Below are 19,857 nucleotides of genomic sequence, written 5' to 3'. Positions count from 1 at the left end.
AGTTAAGTTAAAAGCATATTTTGAAAAACTTATTAATGGAGGAAAAAATAACATTTAAAACATGAATTTCACTTAGAATTTGTGAAAGCATACATTTGTATGTTGCATGGTGAATCTAACTTACGTATCCATTCATCCATTTATGACTGTGTTACATCTCAAATACACAAACCATTTATGTTTTTATTATATCCTTTCGTCATATTTTCTAAAAATAAGATCCACTAGTTTTCCTGTGACTTTAATTTTTGTGGGAGGTGTTTGCCGTGCAAAAAATTAGATATCTGGGTTCTTCTGTGAAACACATGTATATATGTTTAACTGATTTTTACTTGTATATTATTTTACTTCTCAAATACCCTTTCTTTCTTGAAATACATTAGTGTCAACCAACTTGATCACCATTCTAACCACTCATTCAACTTCATAGCAGGCATAACTAGCAGGCTTTTGCCCTGTTTTATGTCTACACTTCACCTCAATACAATCATAAATATTTCTACAGCATTCAATACCACCTGCTTGTTGTTGATATCAAAATTATATCTCTAAGGACACCTGTTCTCAGAACTCCAAACTCAAATCAATTGATTGGCCCTTTACACTTTTAAGTTTGATGCTCTGCTGACATCACAAACTTGCCTGACATCTCACCTTGCAATAGGCCCTGTGATAATCAATTCTTCCATCACAGTGATTGCCACTGCTCTCAGCTCCGTCTTCCAACACTGACATTGTAAAAGCCATTCCACTTCCTTTCCAAACTCATCCAATGTTTTTCAGCACCCTGTTAACCTTTAATTTGTCCTAGTCTCTCCTCATTCGACCAATGTATCACAATCTACTGTAATTTATTTGAAAATGAATCAAAAGACCATTTCTTGATGGCCTCCTTAATTTCTGTCTTCAGTTCCTAACCTGTTTTCTACCAGCAGAGTGATATGTCAGCTTAAAGTTTTTTAGTGACCTATAATTATAAATCAATTAATAAAATCTAAACTTTCAAAGTGTTGTATGTTGATCTAAGCAATGTTCCTAATCCTATCTCATTACATTCTATCATTTACCTCTGAACATTTACTAACTCTTACCCTGTTTTGTATTTTGTTTGCAGCAGTATTCTCATTAAAAATTACATTTCTTAGTTTTCCTTGAAGCTAATGGAAGTGTGTGATAGAGTTTTGAACAAAGACAGTAAGAGAGATCGCTCAATGGGCCTTTCCTACAGGTTGTCTAAAAGAGGACAGTATTACCTCGCACATGCCTATTACCTTTTGCTTATCTTCTTTCCTGTCTGAAATAGAAATGCTAAAGTCAAGCAGCCATCTACTGGCCATTAGAAGTGAAGCAAAATGAAATAAACCTCATTCTGAAGATGGTGAATAGCAGGAGAGGAGTCATTGATTCTCATCATTTGTTCAGCCATGCATGGCAACTGTTGGAGATCCCAACCTCTGGAGGATTGTTACACAACACACACATGAAAATGCACAAATGAACTCATTATTTATTTAAACTGCTCTGTCCGTTTTTCTATTACAAGAGGTCAAATGCAATAATTAGTGGTTACAAAAGGTCATGTGACTATTGTGGGTCAAATTCTTATCCAGATGTGCAGCTGAATTCGCTTCTTAGAGAAAATTACATTTTGAGGCTGTCTGATGCTCTTCGTTTTTTATTAGGTTTTAAATAAATAAGACTACCTAGTACTTTTTTGTGAGAAACAAAATGGGATTATGTCCAACTTTCTACACCTCGTTCTCTGATGGAATCGACTACACAACTACACAGAAAATAAAATAAATAAATCCCACTCTCCACCCTTCTACAAGTGCACATTGTAACTCCAGTCCCATCTTTACTAACATATTTTGGAGTTTCATACTTCCCAGGTGCTTTCTTCCACTGTCAGTCCCCCTTTATTCCTGCAATGCTATTTTCTGGGAGTTCAAGTTTGAAGACAAGGAGACACAGAAAGATGATGAAGATCAACAGAATGCTGGCTATTTCAAGTTTGTATCTGTGTAGTTTTGGTTGGGACATAGGCTACAGTCTCTAAACCACAAGTCAGGAAATGGAGATCAAATTCATTATTTATCAGGTTAAGCATTGATTAATTATCCCTCCACATTCATTTCTTTTACCTATATGGTTGTGATGCATTCTAAATAATTTTTGGAGAGATGGTATTCTTGTGAATATATTTTTTTCATTTCAATGTCCTCAAGCACATTTTGTTCACATGTTACAGAAGATATCCTTAATTAGATGCTACTAGACACACATTCTAAATCTTTTTAAATAAATTAAAACAGTACTAAATGCTTATTTTTAGCAAAATTGTGTTAAGGTTAGCTAGAATGTCTGACTTCAAGAAATTTTCACTTTAATAGGGGATAGATAATATGAAAACATAAAAAAGTTGAACAGCAGTAATGAAACCTAATGTTTTCAAAGTATAACAGAAATAAATCCACTAAAGCTGTGCAAAATGAATAATTAATTAACTAATTAAAAGAATAATTGCTATAGGCATTCAGAAAAGGGAAAGGCCAGTGAGAGAAAACTTAGGGTAGGAGGTTGAGTTTTCATTGGTTCTTTAAAGTTAAATAGAACTTTAATAAGCATAAAAGGGACTATATCTCTGATGGTCACTCATACTCTGGTTTAGTAAGAACAAAAAAGAATGTACCCATAGTCAGCCACCTCAGAAAAATGGACTCTGAGTTTGGGCATTACAGGAATATTTGATTCTGAATGCACAACACCAGAACTTTCTATTGGATACCCTTGGATGTACACCTGTTTTGTCACTTACTTTTTGGCATGGAACTTTAATCAAATCATCTACACAATGGCAGTTGGTCCATTGTCAAATCCATAACAGATATTTCCAAATGGCCAATGCTATATTAGAGCATTTTTAAAAGATTTATTTATTTTCATATGAATGGCAGACTCACAGAAAGAAGGAGAGACAGAGAGAAAGCACTTCCCAATAATTGCAATGGCTGGAGTTGAGTCAATTGCAAAGCCAGGAGCCAGGAACTTCTTGTGGCTCTCCCATGCAGACACAGGGTCCCAAGGCTTTGGGCTATCTGCCGCTGCTTTCCCAAGTCATAAGCAGGGAGCCTGGATGGAAAGTGGAGCAGCTGAGACACAAACCAGTGCCCATATGGGATACTTGCACTTTTAAGTACAAGATCAGCCAGTTGAGCCAATGTCAGTCCCAAATGTTATGCTATTGCATTTTAAGAGCTAAGTGTGAGTCATAATTGTAACTGGAACCTGCAGATGTTACTACAGGAAAGAATCGTAGACCTCAGAGAAGATGTGTGTAATATTAAGAAGCTAAAGTCAATCCAGAACAGATTGATCAGGAATTCAAGATATTCTGAATCTGTGTAATTTAAAATATAGACAGATGTTGGGAACATGTGTCCCCAATGGTGACCAAATGACACATTGGCACTCTGAGTACCTGAAAGGTATAGGGTTAGCCTGATGGGAAGACATTATACAAATAGATGACATTAATATAATAGCAATTGTCTACATTATTTTGAATGTCCTATGTGCCCATGCATCACACTTTATATTATCTTCTTTGGGGCCAATACCACGACTCAACAGGCTAATTCTCTGCTTTGTGGCACTAGACTCCCATATGAGTACCAGTTTATGTCCAAGTTGCTCCATTTCCAATCCAGATACCTGTTTATGGTCTGGGAAGGCAGTGGAGGATGATTCAAATGCTCAGGCCTCTGCACCCACATGGGAGACCCAGAAAACACTCCTCTCCCCCGATTTTGTATCAGCTCACCACTGGCCACTGCCGTCATTTTTCTAAAAACCATATTATCTTCTTTAACTGTACATAATTGATATTTTTTATATTCATTTTAAATGTGAATAGAAAAGCTCAAAGCCAACAAAGAATACTCCAAAGTAACTTTGTATGAGAGAGCCTGAGTGAAAATTTGCGCACAAATCAGTCCAACACTGGTTCACATTTGCTATTGACTATTACAACTGTTAAGGTATCAATTTTACATCAAAGGGACAGACAAGAAGAGGCAGAAAGAAACACATCTACTTGTGTGCTCCCCAATATGCCTATAGTGGCTGCAGCTGAGCCTAGTACAATCAGGATTCAGGTACTCCATCAGAGAATAGCAGGATTCCTATTCACTCCTACAGAGTGCCACCTCACTTTGATGATAATCCTCATGGAAATTAACTTGAGGGGATGTTTTAGACCTGGCTTAACATTGCTACAGAGAATTATGATCCTTGTTAGGGTGAAATGTCAGTGGTAAGAACACGGAATACATAACATATTCATAACTAACAAACAAGGACTTCACTTACTGTCTTTTTGTGGCACTGCCTGTTGACAGCTCTGATTGAACCTAGAGGGACCACCCCAGGGACAGCTGCTTGTGCCACATCTCCCCATGACTGAATCTTTGATTTGTTGTTGGTGAGTTGTGAGCCACAGGGGCACTAATTAGTGTCTCTGGGAATCAGCAAAGTATAAAGTTTTCCAAAGTTTCATTTATGTAAATAACCACTGGAATATATGAAGGAACTATTTCCTGCTATTTCAGAAGTTTATTCCTTCCTACAAGTAGCAGTGTCAAGGATTTACACTCAAAGGAGTCTTGAGTCTTACAGTTATCCAAATGTTCATTCAGTTTCCTCAGGTCTCAGTGGGCATGCAAATGATAGAGTACACATGCAAAAGAGGACATTGGTCATTTGAATGCTCGACAGTAACTGCCTCCAAGGAAGCGGGCCTGGGTCAGGGGTTATTGACTAAGGTTCCATTGCATCCAGAGAGGACAACATCTGCTTGGCTTCATCTGGCTTTTGCCTGCTTTTGGGGAATTAACCTCATGATATCAAAGTTTCTGATTTTTGAGAAAAACCATAGGCAAACATTTTTATATGAAAGCTCAGAATGTTAAAATATCAGCTCAATTCAAGCAAGATTAAGAAAAAATGCCATAGAAACCAAGGAAAGCATATATTTCATGTTTCTCAGTGTCCAGTAGAGATTCTGAGAAGACTTTCAGTTTTGCTTCAGGGGAGCATTTCTCTCTCTTGCGAATCTGTCCTCTTTCCATAAAGGCTTTCATTTCAGAAGGCTGATACTCCAGAGTAAGCAATTTTGGCCATGAGGAGCTGACTTGAGATTTTTATGATTATGGTACACTTGAGTATGTGTTTCTTTTCTAATGCAATGTTATATATGAATGGAAAAAGAAATTTTAAAAAATCCTGACAAAGTTTAAAATTCTTCAAATTAAGCTTAATTAGTAAGAATGTGACATAAATAGTAGGTAATTAGATGACTAGTCAAATCTAAGTTGAGTTAAATTTTATATAATATCTTGAACTGTAAGATATCATTAGTTCTCATTTTCTGAAGTCCTGATGTGATTCTCTTTTGTAATATTTCAAAGAGCACTGTTTCACTAAAATATGAAGTAGCTTCTCATCAAATTTTTAAACCTTATTGAAAAAATTGATGAAGTTAAATCATATATAAATAACCCAGAATAAATAGGATATCTCTAACTTGTTAACAAGAAACACCATTTTGTAGATAAATATATATTTTTAGTGTTGTCTGAATTACACCAAGATGTTTCCTCATTTATACTAATGTAAGTCTCTAAAACTAAAATCAAGCTGAAATGATAAAATCTGATTAAGAAAATTTATATGGAGCTATAAAAAAGGCTGGAGTGTTGGCATAACAGATTAACCCTTTAACCTATGGTATCGGCATCCCATTTGGGCGCTGGTTCATGTCCTCACTACTATACTTCCTGATCCAGCTCGCTGATTATGGCCTGGAAAAAAATGGAGGGTAGTCCAAGTTCTAGGGACCTTGTACCTATGTGTGACACCTGTTAGAAACTCCTGGTTTTGGGCCCGGCGCGGTGGCGCAAGTGGTTAAGGTCCTCACCTAGCACGCCCGGGATCCCATATGGGCGCCGGTTCTAATCCCCAGCAGCCCCGCTTCCCTTCCAGCTCCCTGCCTGTGGCCTGGGAAAGCAGCAGAGGACGGCCCAAAGCTTTGGGACCCTGCACCCGTGTGGGAGACCCGGAAGAGGCTCCTGGCTTCGGATCGGCATAGTATCGGCCAGTTGCGCTCACTTGGGGAGTGAATCATCGGATGGAAGATCTTCCTCTCTGTCTCTCCTCCTCTCTGTATATCTGCCTTTCCAATAAAAACATAATAAAAATAAATCTTTAAAAAAAAAAGAAACTCCTGGTTTCAAGCTTCTGATCAGCCCAACCATGAGCTGTTGCAGCCATTTGTGCGGGCAGTGAACCAACAGATGGAAAATCTCTCTCTGATTCTCATTTTCCAAGCAAAATAAGCAAATCTGTAAAAAATGAAATATTTCAACCTCAATTAAAAACTTACTGTGAATTAATAATAAACACTATGGAAGGGAGACCAATAATGTTCAATGAATTCCAGTGGCAGCTTGACTTTTTACAGAGGCACATGTCAAAGTATGAAAATGGGATTGAAAACAGGTTAGGATCAGATGTGATTCTCACAATTTTAAATGAAAACAAGCCAGGAATAGAATATTTACCTATATATGCCTTTGAATATATGAGTGGAGAAATGAATGCATGGGCATTCTACTTTGAATTTCAGAGAGGCATAAAGGATATACAGAGGACTATATTGAGCCCATGGCCACTTGGCGAGTAGGGAAATGATCAATGTGGGGACCTTTGGGTACATCATTACAGTACCACTTCCTTACTCCATTAACTAGGGCAAAATTAACAACAGCAATGTGCTCTTAAACATAAGGATTTATTACCCAAAGTGTGTTAGATCTGAGACTTATTAAATGTCACACATATCTGTAAAAATGCCTGTGACATTTAATAAAATTTTTAAATTTCCTATTTTCTTTTTTTTTTAAGACAAGAGAGAAGACAATTATTCTTTCGTTTTCCTTTTTTTGCTATCAAAAGCAGGGGGCTTTTAGGAGAGCAAATTCAAAAATCGGAATCTCTTGTCTACTTCATAGTATGCCATTGGTATTAAAAATTGTCAATAATTCATGGTGAACGAAGAAGTTGCCCTGAAAGTTATTCATTGTCAGGCTATGATCAATAGCCAAGGTCATAGCAAGTGATGTATTATCAAGATTCAGCCAGACCCACTTTTTCAAGGCTTTTAAAATCAGTAAAAGCAGTAGATGCACTCAGTTGTCTAACCTGAGCTAAGCTTGTTTGTTTATTAACCTTTCACTGTTGATTAGAGAGTATGCCTCGAAACCATTTTGTTTAACCACAAAATATCAGCTACAACTACTTCATCAGTATGATTTGGCAGCAGGCCTCTGGGATTTGCCCCTCTCCCACATCGCCCGTCCCTGTTTTTACGTTGGAGTTTCTATTAGTGCAAACAAAACTGTCACTTTGTTTCCCTGTCTTCCTATATTGGGTCACTTTGTGCTACATGATATGATCTAAGAAAATTCAATGCAAGGAGACACATGTCCCTTCTCATTGGAAATATGAAGACTGTAGTTTCCTTTTACCCTGTGGGAAAGAAAGCAGGTCAGGTGTCCAAAAGTCGTGGAGGAAAGTTTGGTGTCATCACTACTGCTCTTCCTCCACAGAGAGGAAGGAGAACATACAGCAAAACCGGCACTCGCTCCTCGTGGAGCAATACAGAGGCAACAATACGCTGGTTAAAAAAAAAAAAGTATGCTGGTTACCTGTTGTTAAGCTACTTTGGAAGGGAATTCTTAAAATTTGACCATTTCTAAAGCTTATAGCGTCTTGAAATTTGAAGGGAAAAGGGATTTACTTATTGAAGTCATCTCATAAAGAACAAATAAAGTGGAAATATTTGTAGTCATTTGCCTGACTTAATTTAGGAAATAAAAATACCTGATTGGTTTCCTTTTGATTATAGAGCTCTGGCCTGATCTCTAAAATTTTCAACAGACACTCAAGTCTGATTCTGTTTCATTTGGTGTTTCTTTTTCATTTCACACAAAATCTGATCCATAAAATAATTTGGATCTAATGAGATGTGTGTCAACCAGTATAATATTTTTAAAGATTTATTGATTTTTATTATAAAGTCAGATATACAGAGAGGAGGAGAGACAGAGAGGGAGATCTTCCTTCCGATGATTCACTCCCCAAGTGAGCCAACGGCCTGTGCTATGCCTATCCGAAGCCAGGAACCAGGAACTTCTTCTGGGTCTCCCACACGGGTGTAGGGTCCCAAAGCTTTGGGCCATCCTCGACTGCTTTCCCAGGCTACAAGCAGGGAGCTGGATGGGAAGTGGGGCCACTGGGATTAGAACTGGCGTCCATATGGGATCCCGGGCGTGTTCAATGCGAGGACCTTAGCCGCTAGGCCATGATGCCGGGCCCCAACCAGTATAATTTTTTAAACAATGACTTTTGCACATGGGAGCAACACACCCTTGGTAAAGGTGACTATTGGAATTACTGGCAACAACACGCTGGTGATTCGCAAACCAAAAAAAAAAGGAGGGTGCAGGATGTGATACACCAATGATGACAATGACACATGAGAGGAAGAAAAATAAAGTAACTTTACATTTCCTTCTTTCTCTTTTTCATCTTTCCCCAGATCATGTCTTTGTTTTAGGACATGGGATTTCTCTTTCCTTCCAGCACATGCCTGATTGATACATGCCGACTGTTCATCCTGTTACAGCACAAATCTCCTTTCTTCTCCCTTCTCTTTCCCCACCACATTCATTGTCAGTGCTTTGGAAGTAGCTTGGACTTCTAAAAATCCATCCTCTCTGAAGATGATAACATCATTTCTGGGAGAGTGCCACATTTGCTATGCCTTTGCTAATCAGTTGCAAAACACACTAATGCACAAAATTGTGCTTTGGCCTTGCACATTATTGTTTGGCGATGGTTATGCTTATCAGTTTTTAATATGCTCTTTGAAAACTGACACGTACTTTAACCACTTCTCTTTAGGAACACAGGGATTCAAAGGCTGGATTCATGCTTCCCAACACAAACCTGAGAGGGTAATTAAACAGATGGTAACAATAAACCGAATCGGAACACATCAGGGACTGGAGTCCCTTATTAAAAGCTTTACACATTGAAGGGGGTGGAAAGGGAAAAATAATAATAACAATAATAAATAAAACACCAAGCTCTGGGGAAAGTGTCTGAGCAGCTAACGTCTTAGTGTCTGCCTTGACCTAAGAAGCAAAGCAGGAGCCAATTGGAGAGGAATGGGTTTCTTCCAGCTTACAGAAGGGCATGCTGGGGAATCTTCTGATGCAGCCACAGAGTAGGATCTCAAGGTCATCTTGCTACTCCAAAAAATGCAACTGCTGCTTGAAATTGCCTTCAAAGGCATCACTTCTAGCCATACACATTTTATAGATGTAAATTAACCTCCTACATATAAACATCCTCCTCACCTAAATACAAAATCTTTCTCAGGGGAAGGTTTTTCTTCTACACAAGACTAAAACTCAGTGTTGAAAGTATCTTTAATGTTACACGTATTCTGAATATTCCTTGTCTCCTGATTGGCAATAGGATACTTTACTTTCTGTTGTATCCCTAAAGTAAGTGAGAATTCTACTTCTCAGATCTTAACTTCGCCCACTTGTACTGAATTAAATCTTTAGGAAAGGAAACTTGAGACAATCTTAACATTTCAACTTATAAATGTATGTATGTGATTGATTTTCCCCCAGAATAAAAGAAAAAATAAGCTTAAATATATGCCATGCACATATACATCTCTCTGTAAAATGTATATGTATCGGTTTATCAATATGTATGTATACATCATCTATCTATACAGAGAAGTGTATGCATACACTAGGCACACAGCAGCTACTCTATGCAAGAAAGGATCCAGTTACCGTGGAGGCTTTCGCAAATATTATCGTGCCATCACACATGCAAAGATGCTATCATGTCGTCCATAAGGCACTTACAACCTGGGGGATAATTGAGTCAGTGTTTGTTCTTCTGTTTCTCAACCTGCTTTGGTTCTCTGTTTCACTTGGCAAGTTCTTTGAGTACCATTTATGGAAACATTCAGCTCCAGCACAACAATAATTCAGCTTAACCGTGTGCCAGCAAGCAAAGAACAATGTTCAACACACTGTGTGCACTTTAGATTCATCCAGCTTCTAATGATGATCTATGAAAATATATTTTGAAAATTAAAGCAAGCATAAAAATGGGGAAGTGGACAATCTACGGACACAAGCAAGCCGAACGGCAAGTACCATGTTTTGTTTTATCTGTTTGTGGGCACAAACTACCTTATAACACCCTCCAGTTTTATTTTTTGGATGCTGACATCTAATAAATATATAAAGAATGCTCCCATCTTCTGGTAACATTTGTATCTAAAATCACACAGAGCACCTCAGGTGTTTGTCATAAAACTCTCTTCATAATGTGAACTACGGTTCCAAGTGATTTTAAGGATGGAGAGCAATACATGAATTAAATAAGAGATGCTGCAAATAATTTAGTAAAAAAGCAGGGTTGCTGCCACTAAGAGTATTAGATAACCTTTTTAATGAGAATGTACACTTTTAGATTACTGATTATCAATATCAGGGGACCTGAGATTTTGATTCATCGGTAATCCTCCTTTATATCTACACGAAGATGTAAAAACGAGACCTCTGGCTCTCTATATTTCTGCCTTTCCATGCTGGTGCAGCAACGACTCCACCTGTAATCTCTAATACTGCTCTGCCCCCTTGTGCTTCTGCGGTGAACTCAGCAGAGAACAGCGTGCCTTTATCTTTGTACAGGAACTACAGAAACACCCCACTGTCACTTCTCACTTTTCTGGCAAGTTCAAGGTCAGTGTCTAGCTATTTTCAGCTCATCTCTTCTTGATCCATGCAGAGAAATGACAAGGTAACGTGATTCGGGGTCAGCTGTATTACAGGAACCGTTACATAAACGGAGAAAGTGAAAATCAATCCTAGCTGACAGTGACTTGGGGATAATCAGCGCCCACTGGATGCCTCTGTCAACTCGCCTGCATCAAACACCGTGTGACTTCTGTCAGATCTTTTTAATAAAACTACATTCTCAGTTTCAGCAACCTAAATAAATGTTCCACTAGAGATAAAGTTTTTAGACATTTTTTTCATCCTCAAGACTTCTAAACTCTCCGAATATTTCCTTGAAAAAATTACAGGAATGGAACTGATTTTTCCTTTATTATTACTATTCCCCCTTTTTATTGATCTGAGATGGGAGATATTGCTGTAGAGCTTGCCACTGTGTGAGTGGTGTCTATGAGCTTTCCCACGGATTAACATCTTGCGTGGTGAGATCAGCATTGCTGTCTCAGCATAGATCCTCAAATCTGCCGTCAGCTCCAACTCTTCTCCCTCTTAATAGTAGAACACTTACCTAGCCATTCCTTTCCCTTCTCTCCTAGTTGTCCATGGTTGTTTTTTTTTTTTTTTCATCTCCATGTTATCCTTTAGCACATTTCTGACTATCACAGGATTGGAAGCCAAGTTTTGAACAAGATATCCCACTTTAGTGGCATTCCCCCTGACAACACCTGATGTGTCAGTTTCAGGCAGAAGCTATTTTATCCCACCCACCTTGTGCTCCCTTCAAAAGAAGAATCTCAGTACTCCATTGAAGTACAATTTTCCATAATATTAGCTGTCAGAAAACTCAAAGAGGGAACTCCTAAAGCTATAAAATGGATTAGAAGCAATTTAAAAAAGAATTAACAAACTAGAGTAAGAGTATACTGTCAACAAACAAATGCTCCATCATAGGACTGTAATTTGGAATTTTAATTACCCCTCTGCTCTGTAACAAAACAATGTCTGAACTGGCAGCGATTTGAATCTCTCACAGGTCATTGAGCATTCTAGTTAATTACTCTATGAATAGCCTGTTTTTCTCCCCTCTGGAAACACGTTTCTAATGGCAGTCAAGGTCTGACAAATGTGTCATCTACATAATTAGCTAGGAAGCAACACAAAACATTAAACATGCTTTGTGCCGACAACTATCAAAACATTTCATTTGTTGTCAATTATTCATTACTTTGTAGGTTCTGAAGGGGTTGTTATTATGGAAATAAGTCCAGATGCTAACAAGGTTAGAGTTTTGGATTCAAATTAGTAATCAGAGGACTAACTTTAAAAAAAATGTATCTCATGTACACTCAGCGCCATGTTCAATCAGTGGGAGATTATAAACAAATTTAGCCATGCTCACATGAAAATGGAAACGGCATTGTCACACATGTGAATTCAAGAGCTGTGGCGCACCTTTGAAGTGGAGACTACGCTATCATTGTATACTTTCTGAACCTCTTGGCAAGTCCAATTTGTGCTTAGTAAATCCGGTTAAAGATTTTCACAGCGTGAGATGGCATGGAGTGGCAAGGATGAGGCAAGAAATCTCTGGTGGGTTTTGAACGATCTACCCTCTGGGGCTTCCTGTGTAAAAGTTAAAGAAAGAAAAAAAGAAGGAAAAACCTAGGGAGCAAACTTTTTCTTCTCTTCTGCAAAAGTCAGCAAATGGCTTCAGGATAGTTACCTTAGGTAACCTTTGCTTGTCATGTTTGGTTGGGTGGTCGTTGCTGTGTCTGAAACTGTGTCTTTTATTAAATTAATATCGTACATAAACCTGTATACTGTCTTGAAAGCCACACTCCTCATGTATATAGAGGATATAAAAAGATTTCTCAGCAAAATTGACCTCTCAGAGGCAAAGAAAATTGCAGTGGAAGACACATTATTATGTAGCCATATCTGAGCCCTAGATCTTTGGAGAGTCTCACTCCACTGTCCTCTAGTTTTTCCTTATAAACCAAAATGGCTTACAAATGTCATCCACAATAGTCCAATAAAGATTAGGAACAATGCACTGTTCTTACATTGATGAGATAAGAAAGATTTAACTGTAGAATGCAGTGTATAAGAACAGTTCATAAGGTTTGCTCTTGAATCAGAAAAATAGGATTCAAATTATATTTGTGTGTGTCTAGAATTTAATTGAGATGATCAGTTTATTTTCTACATAATCTTTAATCAGATGCCTGCACTACAGAGCTAGATAAAAAGAAAAGAAACAAAACAAATTCTATCAGGGAAATCAAGAAGACCCATTATCTACAGGGTGAGCAAAATATGTCAGGAGATAATTCTACTCCATGCACCGAGAATGCCCAGTTAATAAAAAAAGATCAGCCACTCGCAAAGAGAAAATAATTGTCTCTATCCGTATTTTTCAAAGTAAAAAGGCAGTCACATATTACACTAAATAGGACACATTAAAATAAGCTTTAATAATCTTGACGCAGAAAGAAACTAATCCATTTTCAGATCATACGATCCACAGCAATAAAAGGAAATCATCAAACTAAAAACAATTTTAGAAATGGCTGCAGACTCTCATTTAATTAACATGCAACAGATCATATATTTATGAGGAAGTCAAAATATTTAGGAAGCCTATAATCCTGTAAGCCTTAATGTGGTATAAAAACAACAAATAAATGCAAAGTGTTACTGTTACACATGCCTGCCTGATCAATGGTTTTCACATATTGATCTATAAATGGAGTTGACAGTCTGTGTTGGCTGTACATTTTCCAAGCAGTGCTATTTTTGCACAAAACCAATACGGGCAATTACCTTTGTTTGAGATGCCAACTCTTATCAATTCAATGTGATTTAGTGTCATTTTAATTAAATATCAGGATCCACTTCAGGACAATTTATACAAACAAAGCCTCAAACCTAACTATAAGCTTGATTTGAAGTAAACATGGACAAGCCCTACAATCTCATAATATTTCTCAAAAACTCTTCTAAACAGAAGGCTTATATTTTTAGTAGCAATTTTGTGTCTGCCTTTTTGGCTAGCCACAACTTTGGCAAGTATCCTACAATCACAGAAGTAAGAAACAAAAGAAAATTGTTTCCTTTCTTCCCCCTCTGATAATACATTAAGGAGAAAAACGAACACATGCTGTCTGCCACTGGAAGTAAAAAGTCTCATATGTTAATGTTCAGGAAAGGCTCCGCCGAAGTCTATATCTGAACACTGATAGAAAGACATGCTCCTGTTTATGATGGCTGTGAACGAAGTGGTGCCCTTCTGCGGCATTCATAGGATGGAAGTAGTGAATATTCATATGTGCTACCGCTTGAGCCACTAGCATTAAATGCCTTAACTGCTCCTGCCTGCAAATCCTGTGTCTGCAGTTTCACAACTTGGACTGTTCAAATTGTTCATTAATATATCTTCTAAATTGTCTGGTAGGCTGCAGCATCCCTCGTGGTAGTCCTATCAAAGCTATATTAACCCTTTTTCATTAGCAAGTTGCTAGATCACACACTCACCATTTTCACCCCTCAGTCACACTTGCTCCGATTCACTTGCACTCAGCTTTCAGTTTTCTGTTTGACACATTTTGGTGAATAATTTGCCTGCCTTTAAGAGGTCTCTGGTGCTTAGGGTCACACAACAATTCACAGAGGCCAAAAGTCTTTCCCCTCCTCACCAAGTGGAGCACTCCATTCTCTCACAGGCGATTTCATCGCATGTCACATCTCCCTAGTTGAAAATCCCCAGCTCTCCAACATGTCCCAGGAAGCAAGTAACCATCCTGAACTTTGAAAAGGCATCCATCTTATTCGACCTTCAATGAAAAGGATGCCTACTGCCGATCAATTATCACTGAAGCATCAATAACTTTTACTAACATATTTCTTCACAACATTGAAGTTACACAAATTCATAATTTAACAAGTAAATTCATCTGTGATTATATAACTTGAGAGGCAATAAAATTTGTATTGGCATTTCAAAATATTTTATGATTTTAAGATGCTAAGAATAGAGGCTCTTATGGTGTATATTTTTCTTACACATACATACACAGAAAATGCATAAATATGTAAAATATAAATTTCAGATTTAGTCATTTAAAATACTTTAATTGAAAAACATGAAAGAATAATTTATGAATTAATAGAAAAATATTTGATGGATACGATCCTTGGACATTTTTTTCATTTTTTTGAATAAGTAAAATCATTAGGAATGTAGTATCAGATTTTGGTGTTATAATATAGACCAATGGGTAGATACTAGATTTGTATATTTTTCCTAATGAATAAGTAGCACGTGTGTGTGTCCATATATATATATATATATCCAATGAATTAAACAGGTTGTCAAATATAGTCTTTAAGTGCTCAGTATTTTTCTGTGTAGATTTTGTGTACTGCTGTTTCTGTTACAACAAATCATGCTTCATGTGAATGCCTGCCTACATTTTCAGTATACATCTCTTTCCACTCTCCTAAATTCAATCTCCCCCTTGACCTCACCCCGCCACCCAGCTTCTGAAAAATCAAGTTCTTAGTTTAGCTTGAGAAGATAACTTTAACAGGCTTGTTTGAATAAATATGCCAAAATACTTTACATTCTGTCAGTATCTAGTCAGAAAATTGTGCATGGAAAAAAGAGATGAAAAGAACTGAGACAGAAAGAAAATTAGTGCCATGGCAAGCTTTCAATACAGTATCTCGGAGCCAAGTTTTCTCAGTGAAATGACATATCCTCACTAAAATATCCCTTTTATATAATTATGCACTGAGCACACATCACCAAAAGTAACTTTTATTTTTGTTCCTTATCGAGGAATACATATTGCCCAGGCTAAGAATGCGGAAACAAAAGCTGGGATAATTATAGCTAATTTCACTTTGGAAAACTCTTATTCTCGAGTAGTCCAGCATACAACCCCCCAAACTAAAGTTATGTAACAAGGTAATATCAACAATGAGAAACTGCATGATAAAATCCTGCCCAAAAGTGAAAAATGCTAATTTTGTCTCATTTAGCAGCTGGATACAGAAATGCTCATTAGTTTTAAGAGGGTTAATCCTTTTAACTTTTGCATATTGATATGCCAATTATGCCTAATTGTACAAGAGGCATCAGTCAAGGTAATAGTGCATAAACACATGAAAGTTATTAAGTACATCCCAACATGTAATAAAGTAGGTGTTAATTGGTAGCTGAGTTCTGCGGGCTATTGAGGTGGATAATTCATTGAGAGATGGATCACTTGTAATTTCTCTCCATAATTCCTTTTGCAGTCTCATGCTGTGATGTTTTCATGCTTGTCAAAAACAACTGCGGCATAGTGCCTTTTGTTAAACACATCCAATAAAATATGTTAGGCATCATTAAATATACTTAACTTTTAAACTTTTTCAAAGGTACAGTTCTTACTGATAATACATTATAGGGATTCCAATAATTTACTCTAACCACTGTCTCAAGTTCATGGTTGAGGAACATTTTAGCTGGTTTAAAGTCAGAGTCAGGCAAGTAGTGTTGTGCCTCCCTGCAGACAATTCTTTTAAATGAGTAAGTAAATAAAGCAAAAATGCATCTCTCATTAGTAATCTTATCTAAAGGATGTATTTCTCAGTCCTCCGAAATAATCACTGGCTTCTCCATGCTAAATTTGTCTACAACACCTGAGGAAAGAGTGATTAAAACCATTCATTTCTGAAGCTCCTGAGATTGCTGTGAGTTCATGTTGCACTTGAAATTCGAGTGAAAAATGGGGAATCAGTATAATCAGTAACATGATACTCAGCAAGTTTATCTCATTTAATAACTCAGTTAGGAAGCTGAATATTTCATAGGCCCCCACGATATTAGCAGAAGACTCAATTAATAGCTCACATGTTTCTGCAGGGTGACTGGGATTCACAGCCTGTCCCCAGCTAACCTATTTCTTGCTCTTGTTCTCACTATGCAAAACAAAATAGATCTGGGGTCCAAAAGAGTGGCTAACATTGCATAAATAATTTTGTAACATCCTATGGCCTCAGCTGCAAGTTACCACCATTATGGAAGAAAATTAACCAGAGGAGACTCATCGCAATCATTGGGTTTAGTGGCTCAGGATGCGTGCAGGGCCAGGGACACAATTGGCAATAGAGTTCATCTCTAACTATTTTATTTCAAATCTTCCTAATGACACATTATCAAGACAAAATGGCTTCCTCTCCAAACCTTAAATAGCCATGCCATTTCAGTTGTTTAAGTCCATTCCAAATGAAATCATCATTTCTGCTTTCATATATTACTGGTAGATTTTAAAGAAGAGATTTTCACATTTTTAAAATGATTTTTTTTCTCAGTTCATTCTTAGCTAATTTTAGCCTCTGGCTTTTCAAAGTGATGTACTGTATTTGGAAGTACAAACACCACATGCTAGCATAACCTCATTATTTTTATGACACTGAAGCATGATAGTAGAGGCCCTTAAAATGAGTCAAAGGTGCTCTTCAGTCTAGCTCCAAATCCACTTTATCACTCTGGATTAAACCCAGCTCGTCTCTTGCAACTGGGGTCATTATTGCAACTGTAAGTAGGCAAGAAAAAATGCATTACAAAAACAGTTTTCTCATGCACATTAGAAAAACAAGTAAGACAAGTATAGTTACATTCTTTTTAAAAAATCCGTAATGACAGGGTACTTGCAGTGACTTACAGGTTCAGTGACCTTCCCAGCATCAGTGAGGATCATGGATTTACTTTGGCTCAGCCTGTCGTGGTGGCTGTTGGCATTTTTGATTCTCATTTGCACAGCTCCCGTGCCTTGGTGGGAAGAGCTCAGTGTTTCCATAGAAGTATCAACATTTGTAGATTTCTGCATATTACAAGGTTATCCTGTTAAAACACACAAGTATGTCACAAATACGTTTTTTTTTTTATAGAAAAACAGTGCAATGCATGCCCTGATCAATCAATCATTAGGATTGTGATATTCAATAAATAAAAGTACTTGCACCTCTTGAGTAGAGAAGCAGCAACAGGTTTTGTTTGTTTGTTTGTTTGTTTCAAAGATTTATTTATTTTTATTGGAAATTCAGATATGCAGAGAGAAGAGATAGAAACATCTTCCGTCCACTGATTCACTCCCCAAGTGGTTGCAACAGCCTAAGCTGAGCTGATCTGAAGCCAGGAGCCAGGAGCTTCTTCCAGGTCTCCCTCTCAGGTGCAGGGACCCAAGGCTTTGGGCTGTCCTCGACTGCTCTCCCAGGCCACAAGCAGGTAGCTGGATGGGAAGTAGAGCCACTGGGATTAGAACTGGTACACATATGAGACCCTGGGTATGTGCAAGGCAAAGACTTTCACGGCCTGGCCATTACACCAGGGCTACAACTGGGCTTTCGGATTCCTTTCTTTTCCTAAATACATGCTACCAATGACCAACAAATTATATTCTTAAAATAATAAGAGAGAGAGATTATCTTCCATTCAGTGGTTCAGTGCCCAGATGGTTACAACAAGTGGAGCTGGGTCTGGCCAAAGCCAGGCGCCAGGAGCTCCATTTAGATCTTTCCATGCTGGTGCAGGGACTCGAGCATTTGGGCCATCTTCTGCTGTCTTTCTATACACATTAACAGAGCTAAGTTGTAAGTGGAGCAGATGGGACTCAAACCTGTGTTAGTGTCAGTATGGGATGCCAACGTTTCAAGCCGTGGTTTAATTACATGTGTCCCAATACCAGCACATTAAGGAATTACCAGAGCAATGTGATACAGCCTACCATTTCTAGAAATGATATTGTTAAATAGTAATCCTCAGGATATATGACGATTTTTACAAAAAATTCACAGGTTCACTGATTTATCACACATTCCCACATACTACCACTAGATGCTTTTTTGTTGTTGTTGTTAACTAAATCCATGTAAATATGATCAAATTTAAGTGAATGGAATTGGAGTGAGCCAGAACAGATCCTACAATCCTATCTGTATTTATAATATCCACTGAGGTAAAATAAAATGCTAGCATCTCTTGCCATGTGCCAACTCAAATAGCTCTGTTAGCATGACTGGATATAATCTTCATGAAGAAAATTAAAAATATCAATATTTTTAATTTATTTTTATGTATTTATTTTAATGTATTTTGTTAGTAGAAGTCTTTCAGGCTAGAAAATCAGTGTATGTAACACTTTATGGAAGCAGCAGTGAGGGGAAATATTAGGGAAAGGAAAATCAAATTTTAATCCTTTTCAGCTGTCGCTCCCCTGAGTCTCCTCCCAAGAACATGTCATCTCATTAAAAACTAAACACCTGCAATGCGGGCACACCCTGTGAGTGCTAAGAAACAGATGTCATTCTAGCTTGACTGTTGTCTCAAAGTCTTACCTACATTCCATACTAGGCCCTGTGCACAGGAGCAACACAATGGACAAAGTCATGGCAACTCAATTGAACCCAGAAAAATGATCATGTTTTAAGAAGTCAGTTGAATTGGCACCTCACTGTTAGACAACAAAGATTACAATATCTTGTAATGGGGAGCCTGGCGCGATAGCATACTGGATAAAGTCGTTGCCTTGTACACACTCGAATCCCACATGGTTGCTGGTTCTAATCCTGGAAGCCCCGCTTCCCATCCAGCTCCCTGCTTGTGACCTGGGAAAGCAGTAGAGGATGGCCCAAAGCCTTGGGGCACTGCACCCATGTGGGAGACCTGGGGGAGCTCCTGGCTTCGGGCTTTGGATTGGCTCAGCTCCAGCCGTTGTGGCCACTTGGGGAGTAAACCATTGGACTGAAGATTTTCCTCTTTGTCGCTTCTCCTCTCTGAACATCCACCTTTCCAATAAAAATAAATAAATATTTTTTTAAAAAAGCAAAAAGAATATCTTATAATGGTAGAGCTGGGTGGATACCAAAATGATTCGGGGTGAGGGGTATCTTCTTCTTTTTTTTAAAAATAAAGGAT

At 37.8% G+C, this 19,857-nt stretch overlaps 1 protein-coding gene across 5 annotated transcripts in view; it reads right to left on the bottom strand.

Annotated features, from left to right (window-relative positions):
* Window positions 1-19,857, bottom strand: part of ARHGAP15 (Rho GTPase activating protein 15) — a 616,474-nt gene that overhangs the window by 569,529 nt on the left and 27,088 nt on the right. For 3 of the 5 annotated variants that reach the window (XM_040971526.1, XM_040971524.1, XM_040971525.1), the window contains exon 2: window positions 17,606-17,784. In XM_040971526.1, the coding sequence (XP_040827460.1) occupies window positions 17,606-17,770 (165 nt within the window). In that variant the 5' untranslated portion in view covers window positions 17,771-17,784. Of the gene's footprint in view, window positions 1-17,605; window positions 17,785-17,813; window positions 17,824-19,857 lie in introns of those variants that run through there. The other 2 variants (XM_040971527.1, XM_040971528.1) reach the window with 1 other exon arrangement.

Source organism: Ochotona curzoniae, unplaced genomic scaffold (genome assembly GCF_017591425.1).
Source record: "Ochotona curzoniae isolate NIBS_2020 unplaced genomic scaffold, NIBS_Ocur_1.0 contig_2210, whole genome shotgun sequence".
NCBI classification, from domain to species: Eukaryota; Metazoa; Chordata; class Mammalia; order Lagomorpha; family Ochotonidae; genus Ochotona; species Ochotona curzoniae.
The sequence above is the reverse complement of the archived record's forward strand: the minus strand, read 5'-3'. Positions and strand labels throughout refer to the sequence as shown.